The sequence below is a fragment of the Marasmius oreades genome, chromosome 2, assembly GCF_018924745.1.
Source record: "Marasmius oreades isolate 03SP1 chromosome 2, whole genome shotgun sequence".
In the NCBI taxonomy this organism is placed as follows: Eukaryota; Fungi; Basidiomycota; class Agaricomycetes; order Agaricales; family Marasmiaceae; genus Marasmius; species Marasmius oreades.
Window position 1 is genome coordinate 500,610 of NC_057324.1, and position 24,630 is coordinate 525,239.

The window sequence follows — 24,630 nt, forward strand, 5'->3', positions numbered from 1 at the left end:
GAAAGGCTCAATGGGAAAGATGACCTGGCAGCCCCTGAATCTTTTTATAATAGCGCTAATATGAGGGTCACCGGCCGCCAGCTACTGAGCCGCAGTCATCAACATCGATCGGGCATCAAACCAGAAACTTCGAGACTGTTAGGCTCCGTACTTCACTTGAACACCGTCCCGGATCCCGATCAAATCCCGATGCAACAGCAATTCGCAACAGTCGGGAAACATTGTCACGGACTCGGAATCGTGAACATAGATAAACACCCCTCACACCCCTAATTTCGATCTGGTTGCCCAATTGGAACGTCTATACCCGTCTAAAGGCACGCATCTCTGATCCCGAGGTCAGCTGTACTCTTTCATCTTTGCAATGCGATGATCAATTGTTGAGGCATGGGAATTTTGGAATTGCTATATCACCACGGCAGGAATATCCGATCCCTCAAAAGCTTCACATGAGAATGGCACTGTGAGGAGTGACCAGAGGGAGCTACTCTTTGAAGCAGCTGCTGCCAATTTAATTCGTCAGGAAGGAGGAGAATGTAATAATTACTCACCCGACTGTTTAGTTTCTGGAGGATTTCTCTCTGTTTAACATTGAGGATTCATGAATAAAAAACAAATCTCACCTTTGGTTGTACTCTGAGTGTCATAGAAGAGTAGATCCAAGGACAGATCTTTGGAGCATGGGAAGGATTCAGCAACAGCTCAAGGGGATGAGCGATAGCTCACCTTTGTCAAGCTCTTGAAACCGGGATGTGTCAGATTGTATGACGTCGATGATAGGGTATCCGAGGTAGCGAGCAAAGTCGGTGGTTGTCGGGTCAAAGCCTCGAGCGACTTGCCACCTTTGTACATCTTTGTATACTTTGATGGGCCAGGAATAAGAAAACGGGTAGTCTACTTCGACGCAAAGTCTGGGAAGGCCAAGGTATCTGCGCGTCCCCCTGGAAATCTGTCTTTTTCCGCTTTTATCGGAAGACCAAAAAACTCGGAACTTGAGGGTGCCTCGGCGGCGAGTGGATCGGAGAAGGGGAAGGATGTATAAATAGATTGGTCCATGTCGATGACGTCGTTGCCAAAACGCTTCATCGCCGTTGATCCATCCCCTCAATTCAAGATTTGGCACACTGAAAACTTCGGAACGGGTCGGTGTCAATCAGGAACCAGAAGAAACAGAACTCACAGTGATAAGTAAGATCTTCGTCCAGTGAGATTCCGAGTTCGTGAAACACAGCCAAAGCTTGCGAGAGCCAAACATGTCGACTGGTCCGGTTGTCTACCTGGAAAAAGGAATATTCACGAACATTGACGAGAGTGAATCTATATTTGGGTGAGTGATATGCCTCCCATATTTTCATTGAGCTCACCTTGTTGCACCGTCTGGCATCAGTACTCTGTCGTCAAACCATCTGTTCGAAACCCACGGCGCAATCAAGGTCGAATGTGCACCGCTGACCCAACGCACATTGTCGGGTAGGAAATAGGTTTCGTGATCATACCGTACATGTTCCGCAAGCACTTGAATAACGTGTCCATCAAATTCTCTATCCGACGGCTTGACCGCCGAGAAATAGCGCCAGAGAATGTCCTCCTGGAGAAGGTCAATATTTGATGACATTGGCACGTCCTCCAGTTCTAAGCCTTCAACATAGCCACACTCTGGCCCGTCCAGTCCACAAATCAATGTTCCTCGTTTTGGATCTATCCACAGTTGTTCTTTGACGCATCCGAATTTGGTCTGGGACCTAGTCAGAAATACATACATAATCTTACATTGCATACTTACCCGTGCTAATCCTCTGAAGTACGCCTGTCCCAAAATAGGAAGGCCACGCAAAACATGACCAAGAGGCACGAGCTCTAATATCATCTCTCAGCGAAGAAATACAAGACAGGAGTAAACCCACCATTGTAAAATATTAACAGAGGAACATTTGACCGATTGATTCCGAACAATTGCATCATTTGTGTATTTCTGTCACTAGTTCAACGACTCGCGAGTAGGAGAATCCCCAGGGATATCAACGCACCGTAGCCCAGAGACCTGTCTAAAATCCCTCTCCCATTGCTAAAGTAGTATTATTAGTTGAATGTGCGATTAAAAAGTATTAGTACGCACCTCCTCTGCGTCGGGTCCGCTATATGATAACACAGTACAGCTCGAACCTTGACCAGAATGAACAACGGCAGTGAACGTTGATATGACTACATCGCCCCGGAAATCATTAAACTTGCGAAACGTTACGTCGCCAAGCTCCCGGATCATCTCCACATCTCCAAGCCGTATGTGTCTGAACTAAGACCAGGCGAATCAAACTCCGTACTGTTTCTTCGGCTATGATGTACACACCTCATCATAGATGTTGCGCTCCCTCTCCTTCCGAAACGTGTAGTTATTAGTTATCTGATTTCCACCGATTTCGTTGAAAATGGCGGTTTGCATCGAGGTTCCAGATGCCCCTTGGAAATAAGACATTGTAAAGGCTTCTGCAGTGGTCGGTTGTCAAGAAAAATAGGAAAAACGGAAGGAAGGTGATGGTAGGAACAGAAGGGCAGAGGGTGAGTCCAACACATGTTTATAAGGCGTTCAGACTCGTGGCACACTCCCAGACATCGGCATTTCAGAATAGCTGTCAACAGAAATTGGTTTGTCTGATTGGCGCCTCAGGCTGCCAGTGCAGCGTGGCAGGTTGAATGCAGTGTGCTGATAGACCCCTTTGCGTCAAGTTTTCTGGAAGTATTCGAGTACCATGGCTCGGGCAGGGGTTTCAGGGTCTAGTGACTGCAAACGCGCTCGTAACCGACTTCCTATGGTTGGTTTCAGCAGCGCCCAGCTTCCGAAGAGTCGTGAACGATTCAGCGTGTATCAACGGCTGTTGATGATGTATGGTGGTGTAAGTAAGGCAAATCCGGGCCGAAGGTTCTGGGGTGGGACGCAATTTTTTTTTTTTTTGAGTTTCCGTACTACAATTGAGAGTCAACACAACTTGTCAGAAATATTGCAATTCAAGCGTACCTTGACGAGCTCTTACAGACTCTTACTCCTAGAGACTCCATCCTCTGTCCACACCTTCCGTGAGCCAAAGCTCGACCTTCCTACTGGAGACGCGCTGAGTGTTGAATGTTCGTTCGTTTTGTAAGTACATTGCTAATCGCCGACATGGGGAACTCACGAGAAGTCCTTTAGGACCAACGAAACCCTGTTATTCGAACGAACAGAATGTTTTTTTGTTATAATCTGTTGAGACTTGTAGTTTCCTTGAAGAGGGAGACGACATTCCCGCTATCAGAAGGGACGATTTGGCCGAATAGACCATCGCAGGGTTTTCCGGAATTTAGAGCATCCTGTCGACTAGAAAGCTCCACGATTATTAGATTGAAGAACCAGGATGATGGAAAACGTATTCGCGCACCTGACCATCCTGTACATCCAACCAACAAAACTCGAAATTCGCTGATGAACGAGCCCAAAAAAAAATTGAATTGAGTTCTTGCTGCTGAAGTTGACGCCCTAAAAACGGGTAAAATCGAAAAATAGGCAGCTGAGAAAGCCAGAATGTGGCATCGAAGGGAAAGCGTTTGAGGTGGGAACCTCAAACCGCCATCATCCATGATGGTCGAGCAAAGAGTTCTCGGTAACGAGCGTGCGGACCGGCGTGTGACATGTGATCTATGTTATCATTAAGTTTTAACTCTTCCGCTCACCACGACCATCGTTTCGTCTTTCTCGATTTACAGCTCAAGTCCTCATATTAGAACGACCTTTCTACCCACTCAGGAATTCATATCTCAGGTAATTTTCTTCACTGTTTCTCAATCTTTAAAAAAAATTCACGAAATAACCGTGTAGTTGGCTTTCCGATTCAAGACTAACACTATGGACACGGATTGGTTCTCAACACTTTTGTGAAGTTGATGGATTTCATTGGATGGAACTTGGTGTGTAGGTATATGCCGACTATCTCTCCCCTACATACGACCTCATATTCTTCATTTCTTGAAGGTTCCTTCAACTTCGGAAGACCCGCTAGCAAGTCACTAGGTGTCAACTGATACGAATTCATAGAAGAGTCACAATGCCGCGGTTGGGGAGACGTGTGAGTTAAGGTTCGGCGTTTTGAACGTTTCTGACGTTCTGGTGAAACTCAGAAACTGCGATTGGATTAGTTAGTCGAGAAAGGCTTCGGGTTGTGGGAGGTTGGGTCTGGAAGGTTGGCTGTACAGCTCTACACGTAACATCAGAGTATGAGGTTGGTGCGCTCTGCGCAAATTCTCAAACAATGGAGCGTGTCTGAATTTTTTTTTACTACTGTGAACACCTTCCAGACTTCCATTGACAATCGTTCTTCCTATCCTTAATGACAATGACATGTATTCGCTCTTCCCCGAACTGCTCGTCAGCTACGACAAGGGAGGTCCCTCGAATCGCGTCCCCAGCGCACCCGAACTTCAAGTTCTGCGTGGACAATTCAGAATGCGAAGAATATGCCAAGAATATGCTGCTCGGTTTCTCTTGTAGTAAGAGACCCCAACCTCCTCTTCTTGAACTACCTGCAACGGCTAGAAGGTTATTTCACTTGATCAATTTCATGTCTCGACTTCCCTCATGGAAGCGCAAGGAAGACGAAGAGCATCCGAGAAGGTCCAAAGAGGTCGCGATGAGGGCTTTGAAGGTTGCCGAGGCGTGAACCGGATCTGGAGGAGCTGGTTGAGTCGAGTGCTACAGAAGATACAGCTGGTGAAGTATTCGAGTTCCCGTTTTAACCTCCCTGTGTTTTGAATCTCAATTATACAGACCTGAGAAAGTCGGTGGAGGGTCTATTTGACCTAACGAGCTTTCATATGAACAGATCCCGGAACGACGTAAGTGGTCATAACAAATTTATGTGTGGGCCACCTCGCTGATTGACACTGTTACACGGATATCCTCGTGTTGGGTGATTAGTAACACCCAACCACTATACTATATGAACGCGTCACTGACGATTTACAGGGTACTCAAAGATGGTCGGATTAAGATCATGCCTAACGAGTTCGGAAGCTTGACGACCCATCCTGGGTTAGTTCCAACGACCCGGTTGTACGTCAACTCAGAAGCTGTTTTCCACGTGTTCTCCTGGATTGCTCCTCTACTCTCGTCCTCGAATTACTTAGTTTCAACACAGTAATCGATTACCAGACAAGGGTCCATCCTCTTCGCTCGGTGCCTCAGATCGAGGTTACATTCCGGATTGACGTGAATGGGATCTTGGAGGTTACGGCTGCGGATCAGAGGACGTGAGTACCTATTTATGGGGGCGGTGAGTACATGTTTATTCATTCCCGTCCTTCTCTCGAAACTGACTTCGACGGACTATATCTTCTAAACTAGGGATGAACAGGTCGAATCTACTAGCAGGGGTATCACGGTCAGTCTTATGGAGCACATCAGCAACTTGACAAATTACTTGTGGGGACTTTTTACGGCTTTTTGGGGCTTGTACAAGTCGACAAGTCACCAGCCACCACCTATGTCGTGTTTTCAAAAAGTTCCCTACTTTCTCGGTTCAGCAAGCTCTCACCAGCGCACCCGGCACCAGCCCGCCAGTCAAACAGTCCTGACAAGTCCGCAAGTCCATCTTTACAGTAAAACATTAGATTTCTTTGTATGGTAGATAATAGATATGAATATAGTCAGCGATATTATAAATAAAAGAATGGGGAAGCAAATGATAATTAGGATGCTGATGCATAGACTACGGAAAGGATCGTGAGGAACGAGGTGGATTGAACGAGTGCAGGTGGGGGAAATGAGATACTAGAAATTCGGATTGCATGTATTGTAGGAGAGGAGTCGGATGAACGGGCAGGTGAACAGTAAAACAGTACCAGATTTCATGGACTGCTCGGGGTGTAAAGCTCAGCAACAGTGTCGTAGAACGAAACCTCAACTTTGGGTTGGATGGGATGGCCGAGATCAGATTCCCCCTCGGCGACACCAAGTTTGTCTCTGATACGCTGCCATTGGTTTCCGGAAAAGGTCTTTGCGCTGGCAATGAACGAGAGTACGACGTCATTCCAATAAACCTCGGCGAAGTCAGAACCTGCCGACTTCGTGAATATGCCGTCGATTGAGTACATTCTGAATGCCCGGGTTACCTGTAAGTAAAGTTGAGTTTTGTACTAACCAAATGTAAAAATGGGCCACTCACTGCTGCTGCTGATAGTGCAACCAAACCGATAAAGTTTCCATGATACTCGACAGATCCTGCCCCATGCCGTATGAACTCCTTCATGGTATCAACCATGAATGGCGATAGACAGATGCCGCGTGCTTTCTAAAAGAACAACATCAGTTACGAAGAGATAAGAGGTTACACCTGAGAACGTACCTGATACAGTGGATCCGAGCTTGACAATGAAGAAAGGGGCTGGGGTGCGGGCTCTTCACAAATTCCAGGGCCGTTTGGTTTCATAGCCCACTTAGCATACTTCCTGATTCGAGTTGGTTTGTTTTTGTAATATTGCTGTTCGAAATGTTGCTTGACAAGGGTGAGCGTGTATCGCCCTATACCGGATATTTTTTCACGGACACGGTCATAGGCCTGAACCGTAGCACGGACACTCGTAAGACTCTCTGTGTACTTCAAAATGAATGAAAAACCTCACAATATGATAGATGGCGTCGTCTTTGGATCCATCGACTGTATATTCTTCATCGATGTATACGGCATCAACCACCTCTTGAATTATCTCTGTCAACTTCGTATCCCCTTTTCTGAAGTTTGCGAAAGGATTATCATCGGCCATCCATCGGGAGTATAATGTTTGCAAGAATTCGACACGCCATTTCCTCACTGCCCATGTAGGAAGCGACAGTGGCTCGTCTGAGACGTTGGGCGTGCTGGGTATTGACATTGGTGTCCTTGAGCTCGCAGTCTTGCCTTTTGGTGCCTTGTGAACCGTGGCTGAGGAAACGGGTGTCTTGACTACTGTAGCAGATACATTCGAGAACTGAAGTTGAGTTGGGAGGTGGTCGCTTTCATCATCGGAAGAGTCCGGACTATCTATACCAGAGAGGTCGTGCTCCTCGCACAAGGCAAGAAACTTAGGCGGGGTCAACAATGTTCTGAAGAAAAAGAACTGAAGAGCACCTGATCGCCGCCATCCTCCACATTCTCCACTAAACTTCCAGTGGCTACTTGACTCTTGCTATGTGGCCGCAAATCCTGGATATCGATTTCTTGCAACCCGCCATCTTCTTGTGAGGTCTTGCTTAGTACAGAGGTCCTAGAACTAGTTTTACTAGTTTGCCTCTTTAACTCTTTAGGTGGTGCTGTCGACAATCTGGGTTTGAATGAAGGCAAGAGACCGGTGGGAGGTGCAACACATGAAGGTTTTCTGTTGTTTGGTGCGTGAAGTGTTTACTGTGACGTGTTGACGGCGTGAATGTAACTCACTTCTTCGCCTCAACTACATTGTCTATTGTAGCTTTTGTTTCCCCTCTTCGGAGGGCTTCAAGCCTACTCTCCAGTCTTTCAATCTCAAGTGCCTTCTCCACCCCCTCCACCAGAGCCCGAGTTTCTCCCTTAACAGGTTTTTTCTTGCGGCCCTTAAAACTTGGTGAGTACAAGTCACTTGCCAACTCACCGAGATATTGTGGTTCAAGCACTTACCGTTTTCACTTTAGAAGGCTCCTCATCTTCGCTCTCTGCCTCTATATCCAGACCACTTGGTTCATTCTCTCTAGGCTTTTGCGTTGGAATCAAATTCTCTTCCATCTCCCGGCCAGTCTCCTCAGCCGCAAACATTTCGCTTAGTTGAGTCATATTTGCAGCATGGGTAGCTTCTGCAGCTAACCAGGCGTTGTCTTTAGCTACCTTCTCGGCAGCGACCTGTCCAGAAGTCCGCTTTGAGCGTGGAGCAACAATCAGCCCGGGATGGGAGTTGCGACCATCCCGAGCAGGAAGAGGGTCCCGAGGTGCAGTTGGGAGCGCTTTTCGTGTGCGCATAGACCTTGTTGGTACAGTCATCTGGCTGTCAGCAGTACCAGGATCATCAATGTCCATGGCGTCAGGATCAATTTTTTTACCGCCGCGTTTTCTCTTTGTTGGGGGTTGACTACCAGAATCAACTTCTTGGATGTTTTTGGCTTTCTTGGTTGCGGGTTTTTTTCTTTTCGGAGCCATGATGAAAAATTGGAATGTAAAGGAATGGGTGTTGGAATGGTTATGGTCAGGAAGGGGAAAAAAGAATGTGGGTGCGGAACAGGATGGTGACTCAGAGGATGTTAGGTTGTGACACGCGTTGCTGAGGATTTTTCTGGTACGTGGCACTCTCGTTATCCCAGTTGTCACTTAACCAACTTTGTTTTCCCAGTTCTGTCTTTCCTCCAAGTACGATGTTTCGGCATCACTTCTATCAGCGAAGCTATACATGCCAGCAGTGCGCTATGGTTTGTAAAAGCCGTAGCGGATTGACAAGGCATTCCCTTGCTAAGCACCGACCCATCACACCACCACCCAGAGCAAGCAACGATGATCCAGACTTTACTTACCAACGCCATCCCTTACTCTCTGGTAAGTTCTGGCTCTTTACCATCCAAGATGACTGACACGAGCACGATGCTAATATAAAGGCAGGCCTTGTGATCAACAAGGAAACTTTCTTCCAGGAAATGCACCCCCACAACCACCGCCCCTACCACATCCTGACAATCCCGAGGCTTGGGCTCCATTCGAGGACCGGCTTACTTTTGATTTTGCTCACTATCACTTTGTGCAGGCCCAAAGCTCTGCCACCGAAATCAATAAAGCACTGGACATGTGGGCAGCAGCGGTATGGAAGTATGGCGGGGATATTCCGTGGTCCACAGCAAGGGATATGTACTCATGTATCGACAAGATACGTGAGAATGCTGTACCATGGAAAACCTACCATCTGAAGTATACTGGCCCACGTCCTCCTAGTCCTCCATGGTGGATGACCGAAACTTACGAACTCCATTTTCGAGATTCCCGCCAATTACTCAAGGAGCAACTTGCCAATTCACATTTCGAAGGCAAGATGAATTTCTCAGCGTATCGCCAATTCAACAAGGACGGAAAGCGGGTTTATTCTAATGTGATGTCAGGCGACTGGGCGTGGATGCAATCAGTATGTATTACAGCTCTACCTCTATCTCCGAGTCAGGTACTCAATATCATTGTTAACAGGACAAGATTTCAAAGGATCCATCAACTCACGGATCCATGTTCGTCGCATTGGTAGCGGGAAGTGACAAGACAACCGTGTCGGTCGCTACTGGCCACCAAGAGTATCATCCTTGGTACATGTCTCCATCTAACATCACCAATGCTGCACGACGAGCCCATGGACCAGGTGTTCTACCAGGTGGATTCATTCCTATTCCAAAAAGTAAGCTCAAATTTTCAGTAAGTTCTATCTCATACTCACGTATACAAATAGCATCTAAGAAGCATAGGAAAACAATTGAATATCAACGCTTTTCTCGCCAGCTCTACCATGCATGCTTAACCCTGATGTACGAGCCTTTACGGTCAGGTATGGAGCGGCCAGAGGTACTTCTCTGTGCTGATGGCCACTACCGCAAGGCAGTATATGGAATTGGCCCATATATTGCTGACTATCCCGAACAAGTTTGGCTTTCTGGTATCGTTTCAGGGTGGTGCCCAAAGTAAGTTTTATCTTCGAAAAAATTCATTTCTCAAGTTCTAACAGAGGTAGATGTGATGCCCAGCCCGACAACCTCGACAATACAACCCATGTCCATCTTCGAAGCCGGAGCATTAGAGAATTCATGGTCACTGTATTTGACCCAGGGATCCTTTGGGATGACTATGGTGTTCGTGTCGATGTTGTAGTGAGTTTGTTTTTTTCATTATCAGCCATGTTTGTTAATCAACCCCATGACGGTTAGCCCTTCACTCATCATTTTCCCCGAGCAGACATCCATGAAATCATGGCTCCCGACCTTCTCCATCAACTGATCAAAGGAACATTCAAAGACCACCTCGTGACATGGATCAATGAATACATCATGGCCACATATCCAACCCCCAAAGCACTTGCCATCATACAAGACATAGATCGACGGTATGTAGTTCAAAAAACATCGTAAATCATTTACTGACCTTATAGTTCAATCAGTATATCAGCCGTGCCGGCTTTCCCAGGTCTTAGACGATTCCCTGACGGACGTGACTTCAATCAGTGGACAGGCGATGATTCAAAAGCTTTGATGAAGGTGCGTACTACTCGTTTCTATCACTCATTTGTATTTTAATGATTTCACAGGTGTATATTGCAGCTATCGTAGGCTATGTCCCGTCTGACATGGTAAAGGCACTGTCTGCCTTCATGGAGTGTTGTTATATTGCACGAAAAAACTTGCTCACCACTGACGACCTGGCAACATTCGAACTCCATCGATCCCGCTTCCACATGTACCGTCAAATCTTTGTCACAACTGGTGTTCGTGATGACACGTCACTCCCCCGTCAACACTCGCTTCAACATTACCCTCGTAGCATCCGTTTGTTTGGCTCGCCAAATGGGCTTTGTTCGTCCATCACGGAGTCGAAGCACATCAAGGCTGTGAAAGAGCCATGGCGCCGTTCCAACCGGTTCAACGCACTGCGCCAGATGCTGCAGATTATAAGTCGTGGGGAGAAACTCCAAGGGCTATGGGCAAAACTGAAGAAGAGAGGGTGGATGATAGGGAGCACATTGTTTTTCACTCAGATGGTGCAGGAGGAGGATTTCTTGGATGCAATGACAGTTGCTATGGAGGAGGTTGAGGAAATGACTGACGAAAACATTGACCTTGGTCCTGTCTCTGGTTCGAAAGCAACGTCATCAATCAAACTGGCAGCAACTCGAGGTGCGTGAACAAATTTGGACCATCTTTACCGTATTCTAACATGTCTTTACCAGCACGCAGCTACCCTCGTCGTCTTCAAAAGCTCGCTCAACATGTCCAGCAGCCACTTCTCCCCGAACTTGTACAACGATTCCTTTACGACCAACTCAACCCCCAATCCGAGGTTCCCCTACACAGGATCCCTGTTGAACAGCTTCCAGTTCTTTCTGGAAAATTTTCGGTCTATCATTCTGCTGTCGCTCGGTTCTATGCCCCGAGCGATCTTTGTGGTGCAGGTGGCATGTATTCAGAGCGCATATGGTCGACCCCACAATGGCGATGTGATGGAGCACGCCGTGATACGGCTCTCGTTGTTCTGGACGACGATAAACCTGGGCTACAAGGAATGTGGGTTGCCCGAGTGCTCCTACTTTTCTCGTTCTACTTCCGTGAGGAACATTATCCATGTGCCCTTGTAAACTGGTTCGAACCATACGGAGATGAGCCAGATGACGAAACTGGCATGTGGAGGGTGGTCCCCGAGAAGGACGAACGTGGGCGGCGTACCATTGAGGTCATCCACCTCGACGCTATAGCACGCGGCGTACATTTACTCCCTTCTTATGGAGCTTCACCCCTACCGGAAAACATTCATTACTCTTCCTCGTTAGATGCATTCCAGTCCTTTTTTGTAAACAAATTTGCGGATCATCATTTGTTTGAGTTTATATCAGTGTAATCGTAGTTATTTTCTACATAATACATGTATCAATTCAACTGTAATTTTTTTGCTTATGCTCGACTGGTGGGCTTTTCAGCTTTTCCAACTGGTGAACTTTTCTCACCAGCTGAAAAGCCGCAGAAAGTCCAAAAAAAGCCGAAAAGTTCACCAGTAATTTGTGCAAGTTGCTGATGCAGTAGGGAGCCTTTATTATTGAACAATCGTGGTCAGGTCTCGGAGGAGTATTTCAGGTATATGCTATGTGCTGCCGCATTGGTAAGCTATGGCCTGAATGTAGGTTTCTTGGTCTAACATGGAAGGTGGCATAAAAGCAAAGCTGAGTGAGAAATACCGATCGAGATTGTATATGATATTGACTTATGAGTCACAGTCAGTACCTCTAGTTTCTATCACTGTTCGTGAAGGTTTCTCATCCTGCAGGGCGGCGATGTCATCCAACTTCCTACAAAAACCACTTGCCTTGCAAGCAGTTCACTCACGTTCTTAGTCTCTATTTCATATCCGGAAGCAATATGTATCGGGGATTTCGGTTAACTACAAAGAACAAGAAGACCAAGTATCAACCGTGTATTATGAGCCTTTTTCATGCTTAGAAATTGGCACTTCTAATGGTCGGTATTTAAGGGACGCAGGTCAACTTGCCATTGCGATCGACGCAAGCTGGAAAAACGAGGGAACGCGGACAACATAGGTGAGTTTCTGCGCTGGTTGATAACTATGGAGCGTGTAACTTACTGCCAGAAAGCACACGGGAACTATCTGAAGGGCCAGAGTAGAATTTGCAGCTGCTTCCAGCATGATGGTCCTTGTTGTTAGGCGGACCGCAGGCAGAGACTACAAGCGTACATTCAGCGTCAGCCTCGTTAGTCAACGTCGATGCCAGCGAAACTCCTCACCTGGGTCGGTAGCGATCAAGACACTACCCATAGCTTGGCCGATGAAGAGGACGGCGAGAGTAGAGATGATTGCAGTGGTTTTGAAGAACATGATGGTTGTAGTTGTTGAGACGAGTGTTTGGTGAGGAATATTGGCTCGGTAGGTCCTCTTTTTATACGTTTTCGCCTCCTGCTACGTGGCCGTTTACTTACAGAAATTAAGAAGCGTCGCAACAAACCGCTTCTTGGCGGGTGGAGTATCAGCCACAGCTCGCTTACTCCAATCATTGTCTCAAACGAAGATGTTGTTTCCTCGGACATTGATACACGGGAGATACTCGCTTCACTCTACAGCACGGCAGCTAGCAACTGAAGAGTAGTACAATCATAGCACGGCCATCTTCTGCGCACTGAGTCTATGCCACTCTAGGACTTAATCTATACCTGAATAGATGACGGTGGTTGTCCTCTTCCAAGGCGCGATCGTACATGACTCATGAGTCACGAAGGTAGAATGAATCATCTTCTGCCCTCGAAACCCGGCCCCATTATGGCTTGTCGTTAAAAAATTGAATTAATCAGATCTCGAAGAACCCATCGCGACCGCCGAAGCAAGATCTGACTGATGATATTGTGTAGGTTCTTATCATTTCTGATACAAGAAGGTGGCGCACTGAGCATTTTGATGAAATTCGACGGAAGTTACATAGTTGAAACGTAGTAAGTGATGCGAACCCTCTGGCGAAATCTGCGTCGTTACTGGGGCAGGTCGCACCGACGAGTCGTTACAGTATGATCGTCACGAACATGAAAGTAAAAAGGTCATTAGGCCGCCTAGTGAAAGCGAGAATTGCAATAGGCTATTTTGAATCATACGCCCGATGAAGGTCGCCACGACGCAGTATGTCCACAGCTGTGATTGGTTTTAGGGTGGAGTCAATCGCAAATAGAATCTACATCTAAAGTTCATTTGAATAACAATATCAAATCGATATACTTACAACTCAGCTTTGCACTCGGGGTCTGATGCAATGGCTTAGATGACTTCTTCACGAATTGATTCACCATTGATGAAGGTATTGATGACGACGCCCAGCTCAATCTGATACAGTAAATCATGTTCTTGTCGATCACACTTGACGGCAAAAGCGGGAATGGACAGAGGCGGGGTATGCCGTCACCTGGCATAGTTCGGTGATAACCAAGCCGACCTATCGGCAGGCGGTCAGTTTCATTACGGGTACGGGGCAGAGCTTTCGGCTGCCTTCAAGTAGAGCTCTGACCGAGTGTGACTAGCAAAGTAAGGCGGAAGCACCATGCATAATATTCTCGTTATTCGCAGTGCAGTGGCCATCTATTTGATGCCTCGCCACTCGTCTGCAACTTCCTGATATCAATCTCGCTTTTTTGTTTGGATCCCGTACGACATGAGTAGTTCAGGAGCCCGCGGTGGAAAGGAGTTTCAAGTGGATGAATCTTTCAATGTTCAAACACCTAGATAATACATTGTCAATGTGAAACCGGAGTGCAGGCTGCGAGAGTCATCAGAGTGAAAGTAATCTGATCGGAAAAGTAGGACGAGCCTAGTTGAGAATATATCGGTTCGAAGCGCACATAATCAAACTAAGGTTCAATTACGTATTGAACTGTATGCTTACGGATTAATTAATTAATAACACTGAGCTTGAACTGGTTCGGCGGAATTGCGGTTGAACCAGCTTAGAAGTAAAAGAAATAATTTGTTAAAGCAGTGCAGGATTCGAACCCACGACAGCAGGAATGATATCACTTATCTCTCTATTTATAGCATATAGGGCACGTACATATATAGAAGGCTTAACTACTACACCAGCAGGCCATCGATAGACTGTGGATACGCGGTATTATAAGGGAATTTCTAAGTGTTTCAAAATTACTTGCAGCAAGAATTCTTGCTCCATTTCTGTTATTATTGGACTAGAGAAATTCAACCTGAAGTTCGAACCATACAGAAGAACCAAATATGTTAAAACATAATGAGCTAGAGATAACCGAGTTCAACAAGGTTGAACTGGTGGCCGAGTTGAACTATGCTATGAGTTCAACCGGCCGGCAGTTCGTGGTTCATTGTTTGGTTCAACTCGACCAGTTCAACCGTGTGCGCTAAGTTGTCTGTATACATGTTTTTTTTTTCTGTGGAGCGTTGTCAGATGACAGAGGCGAGCATAGCTGCCAGCAGCTGGGCTGACCGAAGTCGGTGCTCGATCCTCCTAATAGGTTGCAAGGGATTGAAATCTTGTTGAAATTTAGAACCACTGGGAACATCTCAGCATCAGCTGAGGCTGTCTAGCACGCAAAGCGGCTTCAAGCTCTTAGCTGACGCTTCTTCGATGTTACCCCACAGTGTGCTCACCAAATCCCCAGTCCCCGTTTGTGCATTCACTGTGCGGAGATTTTCTAGAACACTTGATAGCGTATATATCTCAATGCTGTCTCTGCCACTTCTTTCCTCTGTATTACTCCATAAGCTTTCTTGTGAAGGTAAAGTTCCATGTTGTTGCGCCTTGAACCCTAAAACGGTACCGCCGAAGCCAAAACTTTGACATCTGCAATCATATTCAAATTGTATTCCTGCGTAATTGTAAGTCATAACAGTCAATAATATTGTGCATTGACGGACGCACCTTGGGCATAATAAGTCCAACCCAACCCAAACCCAAACCCATCCTAACTCCCAGAAACCAACATATAATGGACAGAGGAAATCGGATTGATGATTCGTGATAAGAGGTACACGTTGGCGGTCGCGATCGAGGTAACTTATATTGCAAGTCGAATGTGTGAGAAAAAATTGTTTAAGTCCAAATTATAACGGAAATATATTTGGGATATGTCTGGAATACATAGACGCCAGCCATATTCTGGACATTAGAATATCGAGGAGGATGTAGGAGGCATGTCACGAGGATACGTGTATTCCGATGACATCCTGACCATCAGTACTCCGGTTTCACGCACTAGTCCTGTAGTTCAAAGTAGGTGTAATTACCTCGGGCAGACGTGTGAATGTGGCTGTACGAAACCTACTGGTAGGCAATTTACTATTTAGGCAAGTTACAATGACGCCGGGGCGCCAATCATCATTTGTATGTATATATTTACCTTCTTACCGAACAAGCTCAATGGTGAGCAAAACCGATAATATTTGGAGCTACATTGGGCCTACAGATAGATAAATAGATTATACGGCATGGTCCCCGAAATTGGAACTGCCGGTACTGCTGATCCAAGGTACAAGTGACTCACCTGCGATGACCTTGCCAACTCTGGCAGAATGACAGGTATTGACCATGATGCTGTTTTATGAAAAGCCTTACTTAGCGACAGTGGACATACTTCTGGAATAACCAACGTATACATCGTCTCCCCTTCACTGCTCGTCGAATCGCCAGCTGCCTTGTTGGACATAACCATGGGCGTAAAGTCAATCTGTGGTTCGTCTAAGGCGTCTTCTCTTGCAAGTTCTGTGCTCAAGGTAGCTTCTTTTCCAGAAGGATAATGGAGAACAAGACTGAGGGAATGAAGCCTTCGGGAATGATCTGCTTGCACTTGAGAGCGGTTACCACTGCGGATAGTGGGTCGGCCATCGGAGAAGATGGGTGTGATAAATTGTCAATGATGAAGAAGGAGAGACAACAGAGCGTTGTCAGTGTTTAGGAGATCATAACGGGCACCGGCGCGCACGGGCCAGGCAAGTGACCTCATGAGAGGGGTAGCTTGCGTAGTAGAAGTTATGTGCTACATCGCTATCTATGTATACCAGAGTTCCGACTCTCAAGCACACGTCCTGATATCTTACCGGCAAGTCACTAGCGAGGAATTGATGCACATATATTCGTTCTACGAAAAGATACATCGATATTGTATTCTGAGGCATGACAGTACTTTTGTCTTATATCATCACAAACTATACAGACAAAAGGAAACGAAAATAACCCCCAAGGGGACACAGCAAGGGGGCAAAAGCAGTGGCCGATAGCAAAACAACAATGACAGAACCATAGGAGACAAAGGCGCGTAAATCAGAGCAAAGGGGGAGAAAAATAAAGCAGAAAACGTAATGTTAAGAATCGTGTGTGGAAATAACAAAAACGTGGTGAACATGACGCAGTGAGCAGTCATTATCCTTCTCGTCGTGAGCATCAGCGTGAAGAAACAAAAAACGTGGGAGGCCATAGAGGAAATTTAAAGAAGGTGAACGTAACAAAAGCACTGAGGCATAGGGCATAGGAACGTAGATAGGAAGGCTGACCATCGAGCCCAACCTTCCCAACTGCAGAGCATAACCATTTGAAAGATGGACAAGAAGAGACGATCAAACTCGTACAGATTGAGGACGAGCAGGAGTTGGTCTTCCTCTTGGTCGAGGTCGACTCAATCGAAGGGTCTCGCCAGGTCTGTAATCAAAAACTGTCAGAAATCGACGAGAGCTCTAAATAAATGATAGAAACTCACGTCATCATGGTGCCAGAATTCTCCATGAGATCCGAGGACGATTTACCGGTACTTCTCTTAGACCAACCCAACGTTGTGCGTCTAGCCGCAGAGACTACACGAGGTCGCACCTTGTCCGAACGCAATATACGGGTTGAAAGAGTCCGAAGATTCGGCGTTGTTGTTCACAGCGGCAAGTACCTTCTTGAGTTTCAGGGAAGACGTCTTGGCATTCGCTGAAGAAATGTTTGTGTTGACCGATTTCAGCTGTAGCGGTGAATCCTCGAGCTTGGGTACACGGGCAGGAACAGGTGGAAGAGGTACTGCGGGAGGCGAATGGGAAAGATACTCTTGCGACATGGAAACCTTGCTTGTCCTCGCTTGAGGGTATGGCGAAGGTCTCGAAGAAGTACGTCGACGGCGAGGGCGAAGCTCTGAGGGCAATGGCCCATAGTTCTGCACAGAGTCTGCTAGCAACGCTTGCATACCAGCAGGATGCCGGGGTGGATCAAATGCTAGAGTGAAGAAGTCAGAACGCAACACATGGAAGGAGAGAAAAACAGCACTTACACTGCAACGCATAAAGCGAAAATGGTGTATCGCTCCAAACTCGTTGGCTCTCCTTGACCGTATGTTCCGCTTCGTGTCGTAACTTGTTGTAACGCCGTAAAGAAGCGACACGCGATTCGTCGTGCCAGAAGGAGTCAGTTGAGTGAATGGAGGCCGCATCTGGGTCCACAACACATACCGGCTGGATTGCGGTAGGGCTGTTCTTCGACATGCTCACAGAGTGATCGGGTGAGGATTCGTTCCAGAGCTCTTCCTCGATTGTCTCGTATACGGACGAGCGGGATGCTCTCGCTTGAGATATATGTCGACGATGGCCTTGTCCTCGAGCACGAGCTCTAGTCCTAGGGCGGATAGCAGCCGGATGACTAGTGTTGGAGAGGATCCTGTTGAGTTGCTCGATATCGATGCTGGACTGGGAGCCTTCAGACGCAGACGAACCATCTGCGGATGACAATGGAGGGGTTTCGGCACCACTTGAAATCGAAGTACAGGTGCTGGAGTGTGAGCGTGAAGTGGGCGCAGGTTTTGAAAAGACTGGCAGGGAACCAACTGTCAAACCGAAATTAGAGAAATAAGGCTGCTAGAATTCGTCTGAGAAAACTTACGAGAGAATGAAAGGTCCTCTCCATCCGCCATCAAGGCACCCTCTTCCAAACTCTGTCTTTCATATACCCCTCTCTTCGCCCGAATCATACACTCGCCTCCGACCTTAGACGAAGAAGTGGAAGCGATCGAGGGCTGGGTCTTCACATGGCCAGGTTCCTTTTCGTTAACCTGAGTTCCCGGAGGTTGCTTCCGTTTGCCAACGCGAACGCATGGAGAGGCTTGTATGACGGAACCAACAGAACAACGGCGAACATGCCCGCCACCAAGCATCTATGAATACCGAGTTAGGGTCGGGTATAGTAGTTAATGGAAAGTTACATACACTGATCATGGTGTCATCCTCCCTCATGGAAGCGTGATTGCTCTGCATGCTTAGTGAGGACAACGGCCGATAATGCGTAGTAGGCATCAACTGATGAGAGCCCGAGTCATCATAGCCAAACACGGAGTCCGAAGAAATGCTGCTCCTGTTGCCAGTTTGTTCAAACAACGAATCCTCAACAGTAGCGGATTGCTGATCATCGTCGAGAATGGAGTCGTAATCATAAGTAGTCCGATTCCCAAACTGTTCACCCATTGTACTTTCTGGAGAAGCCGAGATAGATGTGAGTGGTGCGCCATAGTCAGGCATGTCAAACATCTTGTCGCCGATACCAGGTCTGCCCAATTGCACAACGGATAAACGACTGCTGTCGACGGAGTCGGCTGATGCACCTCGGCGATGACGCACCCAAGACGTACGTGCGTTTGCGCCATGCATGCCAAAGGATGAGTTGATGCTAGCACTAGATTCGTTCCGTCTGTGCGCACTACGGTTGTAAAGACTGATAGGGGGACCTTGGGAAACTACGGACATGTTGGATTCCTGGCGACGATGACCACGAGCATTTGGAGGAGCAATGGGATTGAAGTAGAAGCTAGAGGCATCGCTTTCGATGCGCCTTCGTCGATAAGATGGGTGACGCATGAATGAAAATGTGTCGTCTACGCTCATGGAGATAGATGACATATCCTCAGAGGAAGGCCTCTCTCGCAAGCTTGGCAATCCGTAGTCGAATGGATCAGGAACCCCGTTGTTGAGAACGAAACCATACGAGGAGACGGAAGCGAAGCTGACAGTGGATTCCTGTCATGCATGAACGTTCCGCCTAGTATTGGTAGTGCTCGGAGGATAGAAAGCTGGCCGATAGTCATGGAACTCGAATCCGCGCCTGACCTCCTCGAAGGAATCAAACCCAATGAAGCTCATACCTGATTCGTGGCGAGAATGACGGTACTGGATGGTCGATTGGACATTACCCCTCGCTCGAACCCTGATACTAGAGTCGGAATTCACTCGTGGTCGGGGAACGTTCTGACGATTAGGAACTTCCGTTGCTTTCTCCAAGATTGACTTGAGAACTGAGTCGTCCACTTCTGCGGAGGAGGAATCGGAGAGAGTGCGAACACGAGATAGGGGAGGAATTATATCAGACAATGTCATGGGTGATTTCTCCTTCTCGGGGGAAGTCTTCGGTACCATTCTCCCAAACTTGAAAGCTTTGTTCAATTGACCGTCTGATGGGCGGGAACTTGACGACGAAGTTGAGCTCTTCAAGGGTTTCGGCAGCTCAATGCAGATATCGGTGCCAGGCGTGATATCATGGCTCGGAAGGCTATCTGTACCCGGTAACAGCGTTGGCTCCTTGCAATCAAGGAGCTGTGAGATGGAGGTCGCCTTGAGATGGAGGTCGCCTTGAGGTCGAGGGAGGTGCTTTGAGAACTGACACTAGCTTGGACATCAGTTGAAGACACTAAAAGATCTGTTTTATCTTCAAAGCTAACAGAAACATTTTCGGGCACTGATTGTGTACCCAGGGAGCGAAACACATAAGAAATGAAATGAATGTTGAAATGATAAAAAGAATGTACCCAACCACACTGACCTAATCCAACTGCGTCTTCAGGAGATGGATGTCTTACATGTCGAGGTCTTGGTGATTCGCTCGAGCCTTGACCCTTGAAACAGACCTGTATATGAGTTCAGAGGTCGCGAAAGAAATGCGAATGGCATCCAACGGTGTTCCCGGGGGTTTGCCCTCAACGCGACTTTCCGACGTCCAGTTTTGACCGGGACGGGTCAATCCTTCGCTCCACGAGCTTTCAGAGGCAAAGCGAACAATTTGACATGATTACCCAAACCTGGCGTAGACCAGAAACCAATCATCGCCTACATCCCATTGCCGACTTTGTGTCTGCGCAGAAGCAGTTACTAAGCCTTGAACCACGGAGAGGCCGGACACGTTCAAGGGTTTATTGGCATTGGACCATTACAGTCCATACGAGTTATCTAGAAAGATCATACCGGCAATGCGTCGTTATAGTCCGGATGGGTATCTACAAGATTGAACGTGTTGAACTACAGGCAAGGCGAACCGTTTATTTGTCTTCTAAGATCGGGGCTCGATGTAAAAAGGATTCTGGCCTAGGATGAGGTATTGCCTTCTTCAGTTCCTTCACGAGTGTCTCCAAAACCGGTTACATGTACAGTAGGATCGCGGAAGCAAGCCGCCAGCGTATCTAGTGAGACTAAGTTCAGATTATAAGGGGGAAGATAACAGAAAGACGAACCGATTGAAGGGAAACCTTTTCTCCTCCATTTCCCGGAACAGCATGACTTGATCTCCAAGAATTTTTCCATCCGGAATATTGACAAGCATTGGAATGCCGCATAGCTTGTATTTGGTCTCGCAGTCAGCCCGGAGAGCTTCATACATTGCTTCTTGCTTTTTTGCATACGCAATATGCCCACATATAACGCTGGTGCAAGCTAAGGTCTTCCAGTAGTCCCGTTTCTCGGAGAAATATCGTATAGAGTTTCCGAAGCAGCTATGCTTGAACTCGAGCTCTTCACGGACCCGCTCGTAGTCCGCCTCAGCCCGAAAGTATTGAACTTGGTCAGCTTTAAGCAATAGTCAGACCTTTAACCTAACGCCGTGTCGTTATATTACTGACAAGTGTCTTCCCATTGCTGGATCTCCACTAGCGACATCCTCTTTAACTTTCCTGGTGTCCAGATCCATCCGTCATTGCGTGCCCGTTGCTGGCTTTCGATTGTGGACTCTTCGACGTCCTTGTAATGCTGTTTCTTGGCCGACGGTTTCTTGCTGTCGCCAGTCCTCTGTGGCACCGAGTCCGTAGTTTGGGGTCGCGCTGAAATGTGGAAATGTCACTGCCATGCATTTAAGAAACGTGAAGGAAGTCACGTTGAGCTCTGGACATCCGCGTGCCTAGTAGAGACATTAACACAAGATTTCAGACTCTGTTAGGAGATAACTCACCGAAGTGAAATTCAGTGCTGCAACTTGGTTCGTCCTCCGAATTCAGTTGTAATTGACCCAACTCCATTTGCACTCCCAACTCAGCATCGTCAACTCGAGAGACTCCAATGTTTTTCCAAAGTGTGCCTTCTTCAATCCGTGACGAACCAGGTAGGCGACGCTGCTCGGTGGACTTTCGGAATGTGTCTTCGACTCTGAGCCTGGGCCATTCATCCTCGTCAAGGGCTCCCAACTTGCGCAATGTCCCCCGCAAAAATTCGTAGTCTTGGATATGCCCGTCCCGCTTTGACTGCAAACTGTGGATCTGGTTCGTAGACCGAGTATTGGCAGCCTGACCACGGTCATGCTTGGATTTCCGATCGCGGGCAGCAGTGAGGACACGCACATCCCTTCTTAAAACGCGGACTATGTCAAAGAGCCTGCCTTTGACAAGCCTGACCTGTCGACTAGCAAGAGGCATTAGCTTGAATTGAAGTCGTTCCTCCTCATCAAAGTCGCACGGCATGCACAGAATCTCCTCTTCTGGATGACAAGGAAGGCCCAGGGTATACTGCAAAGCAGCATCCGGGAAATGATCTTCCCCTGCTCCTTTCGAAAGGCTCCCAGACGCAGGGCGAGCTTGTTTCTACGCTTGAGGAGTTCCTTGGTATCAGGTAAGCCTTCAGACTGGTTACGGATATGTCGCCTCAAGTGTTCTCTATATGTTTGTTGAGATTGATTTGTGTGATCGCGAAACAAGCACACTGACTGAGTCAACATAAGATCCATGCCGTCTTCGAGATATCTAGCTGCTACGCTCATCCTTTGTTTCCCGGAGGGGGTTTCAATTTCCTCAGAGGCGACTCGCAGTTGGGCAGCAAGTGACTCCAGCGTTGGTGCTAAGAATATGCGTATCAATGGAGTAAGCGGATAGTTAAGGGGAATTACCTACCCTTCACATCGTTGTCGTGCATGTAAACCGATTTGACAGACAATTTTTTCGTACTATCCACTCGGGGCGATCTGTCCATCGTAGACCACTGTACTGCCTTCATCCCATGGATTTCGCAGAGTCCGAGCAGGTGGTCTCGGTTTTTCACGTATCGAATTTTGAGGTCACCAATTTCATTGTACAGTTGCTGTCCTAATGGGCTAGGTAATGAACCAGAGTACTGTAAACCCCAAACTGAACTGACCTATCCCAAACAGTCTTCCTCCAATTCCAGGTTCCAATACACAGGTTCAGTGTGTCCTCGCGTCGACCTAAGCTCATCTGTCGTTACTGAGGGACCAATTCCGTTTAGGAAGCCCCAAATGATCTGCTCTGCCGTTTCACCCTTGAACTCCCCGACACCTTCCTTATAGACATAGAGATACAGAGGCTCACAACTGGCAGTGTGATTGCGGCAGTGACAAACAGGTATCACCCAGCGCATTTGTTTAGTAAGCGGAGCAAGAGTTGGGTGTAATTTTGTCCATCGTTCCACTATTTCTTGCAATAGGAACACATGGAGTCATAGCTGACCACAATCTGCCCCACTTTTGGTTAGGTTGAGGGGGGAGCGTCTGTCTGATTCCTCTACTGAGAGACATTCATCAACACATACCCATCTAGCAATGACATAAAGCGTTGTTTTCAGAGGAGCTACCATACCAGAAAGACTTGCCTCTCCACCGCACTTCAAATTTACAGAGGATCACACAGAATAATGGCAGCATTGACAATTCACGATTCCCGCTGATGTCCATACCTTGAATTTGACTTTATTCTGTTTGTTGATGGAATTGAGGTGCCCGCCAAATGGATTTTCTAGCATGGTAGGATGAAAATTTACGTGTGTAAAAGAAAAGACGCATAGGACAACATTGAACAACACGATACTTCAGTCGATGACACCTCCTCCAAACCATGAGCTTTTGTGATTGCTATTCCATGTGCGAAACACATGAATAACAAATCAACAGACCAGCTTTCGCCAACTAGAGAGATGGCCACACCTTATTCGTACGTTGCACACGCAGGTACACCAGGAGCAGAATACTAACAGAGATACCATTTCGCTTGATTTCCCAAACGTCGGCGAAACCCTGGAGTCCCGTGAGATTAATTTGCTCCTTAGGCACTTATTCGCCTTGGAGAAAAGCAGTGGAAAGGCGACCTTGGCCATTGTTCTTGGAGAACATATCTGCAGCGGCGTTCTTTATTAGTTACTTCAAGATGGTCAGTACATGTGCGTCGAGATCACGGAATTTATACTCACCTCCACGCTACAGGGCCATCCTGATCTCCCATCGAAAGAGAGTGAATTGAAGGAAGTACTTCTACGGTGGGGGATTTATATCAACCTTGTTATCGTTATTGATGTCGTTCTTTAAACAGCCAAGTTGACGGTCCCGAGAATGTAGCCATTCGACGACGGATTATAGAGTTAAAACTCGACCATAATCTGACCCCAGCCACGATTCGAGGCCCTCTCTACGGTGCTCTTGCTATATCGTCCCTCTTTCTGCTTGTCGGCGCACAAACTACGCAAAAGCACATTCCGCGCTCCGATTTATTCCAGGTAAAAGATGGTACCGTGATGGTCGTACGAAAACCTGACGTTATAATGATAGCACTGGCTGCACCTGGGGAATAACTTCCTGCCCGTGATAAGATACCTAGATGACAGTATGTGGCGTTGCGTTCTGAGAATTGTGGAAGGGCAGCAGACAGCCCTCGAGTCTCTGACGAATTTCCTCGACGATGCTGTTACCCACATACCGAGTGATCCGAAGTTTGACGAGATTTCCCTTTCTAGTGAAGACAGGCGATACTTTCATAGCGGTGAGTCGCAATCCGGACTGCCCGGCATCGGTGTAATTGACATCACTCTAGACACTGGATTGACCTTGCGAGAATTTCAACTGATGGAAAAGAAGGCTCAACGACCTCAAATTCTATCGGCGTACATAATGGAGTTTGAAGAAGAGGCAAAAGTACTTTCAGCAGCTAAAGCTGCGGAAAAGGAGGATGTGTATATGGGGGGTGATTCTAATCTGACACCGTTACCTCCACCCCCCATCGCACCTCCATCTCCCATCGCACCTCCATCTCCCATCGCACCTCCATCTCCCATCGCACCTTCACCGTCAATCCCGCCCGTACCGAACAACGAAGAATCTACGACATTCCCAGATGATGATGTGGCCAGCATCTTGTCACTT

The 24,630-nt window shown here is 47.3% G+C and overlaps 4 protein-coding genes across 4 annotated transcripts; 1 reads left to right on the forward strand and 3 right to left on the reverse strand.

Annotated features, from left to right (window-relative positions):
• Nucleotides 1-1,978: 1,978 nt before the first annotated feature.
• E1B28_003755 (uncharacterized protein) lies at nucleotides 1,979-2,473 on the reverse strand (the record flags this gene model as incomplete). Its single annotated transcript, XM_043148188.1, has 3 exons — nucleotides 1,979-2,065; nucleotides 2,117-2,293; nucleotides 2,348-2,473. The coding sequence occupies 3 exons, from the start codon at nucleotides 2,471-2,473 to the stop codon at nucleotides 1,979-1,981; spliced, it is 390 nt and encodes a 129-aa protein (XP_043012780.1).
• Nucleotides 2,474-5,610: 3,137 nt separating this feature from the next.
• On the reverse strand, nucleotides 5,611-8,165 carry E1B28_003756 (uncharacterized protein; the record flags this gene model as incomplete). Its single annotated transcript, XM_043148189.1, has 7 exons — nucleotides 5,611-6,135; nucleotides 6,189-6,314; nucleotides 6,369-6,581; nucleotides 6,646-7,083; nucleotides 7,131-7,377; nucleotides 7,437-7,588; nucleotides 7,653-8,165. The coding sequence occupies 7 exons, from the start codon at nucleotides 8,163-8,165 to the stop codon at nucleotides 5,872-5,874; spliced, it is 1,953 nt and encodes a 650-aa protein (XP_043012781.1). The 3' UTR covers nucleotides 5,611-5,871.
• Nucleotides 8,166-8,428: 263 nt separating this feature from the next.
• E1B28_003757 (uncharacterized protein) lies at nucleotides 8,429-11,597 on the forward strand (the record flags this gene model as incomplete). Its single annotated transcript, XM_043148190.1, has 9 exons — nucleotides 8,429-8,555; nucleotides 8,615-9,132; nucleotides 9,192-9,393; nucleotides 9,445-9,673; nucleotides 9,718-9,859; nucleotides 9,917-10,092; nucleotides 10,147-10,243; nucleotides 10,294-10,879; nucleotides 10,933-11,597. 9 exons carry the CDS (start codon nucleotides 8,429-8,431, stop codon nucleotides 11,595-11,597), a joined length of 2,742 nt encoding a protein of 913 aa, XP_043012782.1.
• Nucleotides 11,598-12,219: 622 nt separating this feature from the next.
• On the reverse strand, nucleotides 12,220-12,587 carry E1B28_003758 (uncharacterized protein; the record flags this gene model as incomplete). The annotated part of the gene is made up of 3 exons (XM_043148191.1): nucleotides 12,220-12,260; nucleotides 12,336-12,434; nucleotides 12,497-12,587. 3 exons carry the CDS (start codon nucleotides 12,585-12,587, stop codon nucleotides 12,220-12,222), a joined length of 231 nt encoding a protein of 76 aa, XP_043012783.1.
• Between the last annotated feature and the right edge of the window lie 12,043 nt (nucleotides 12,588-24,630).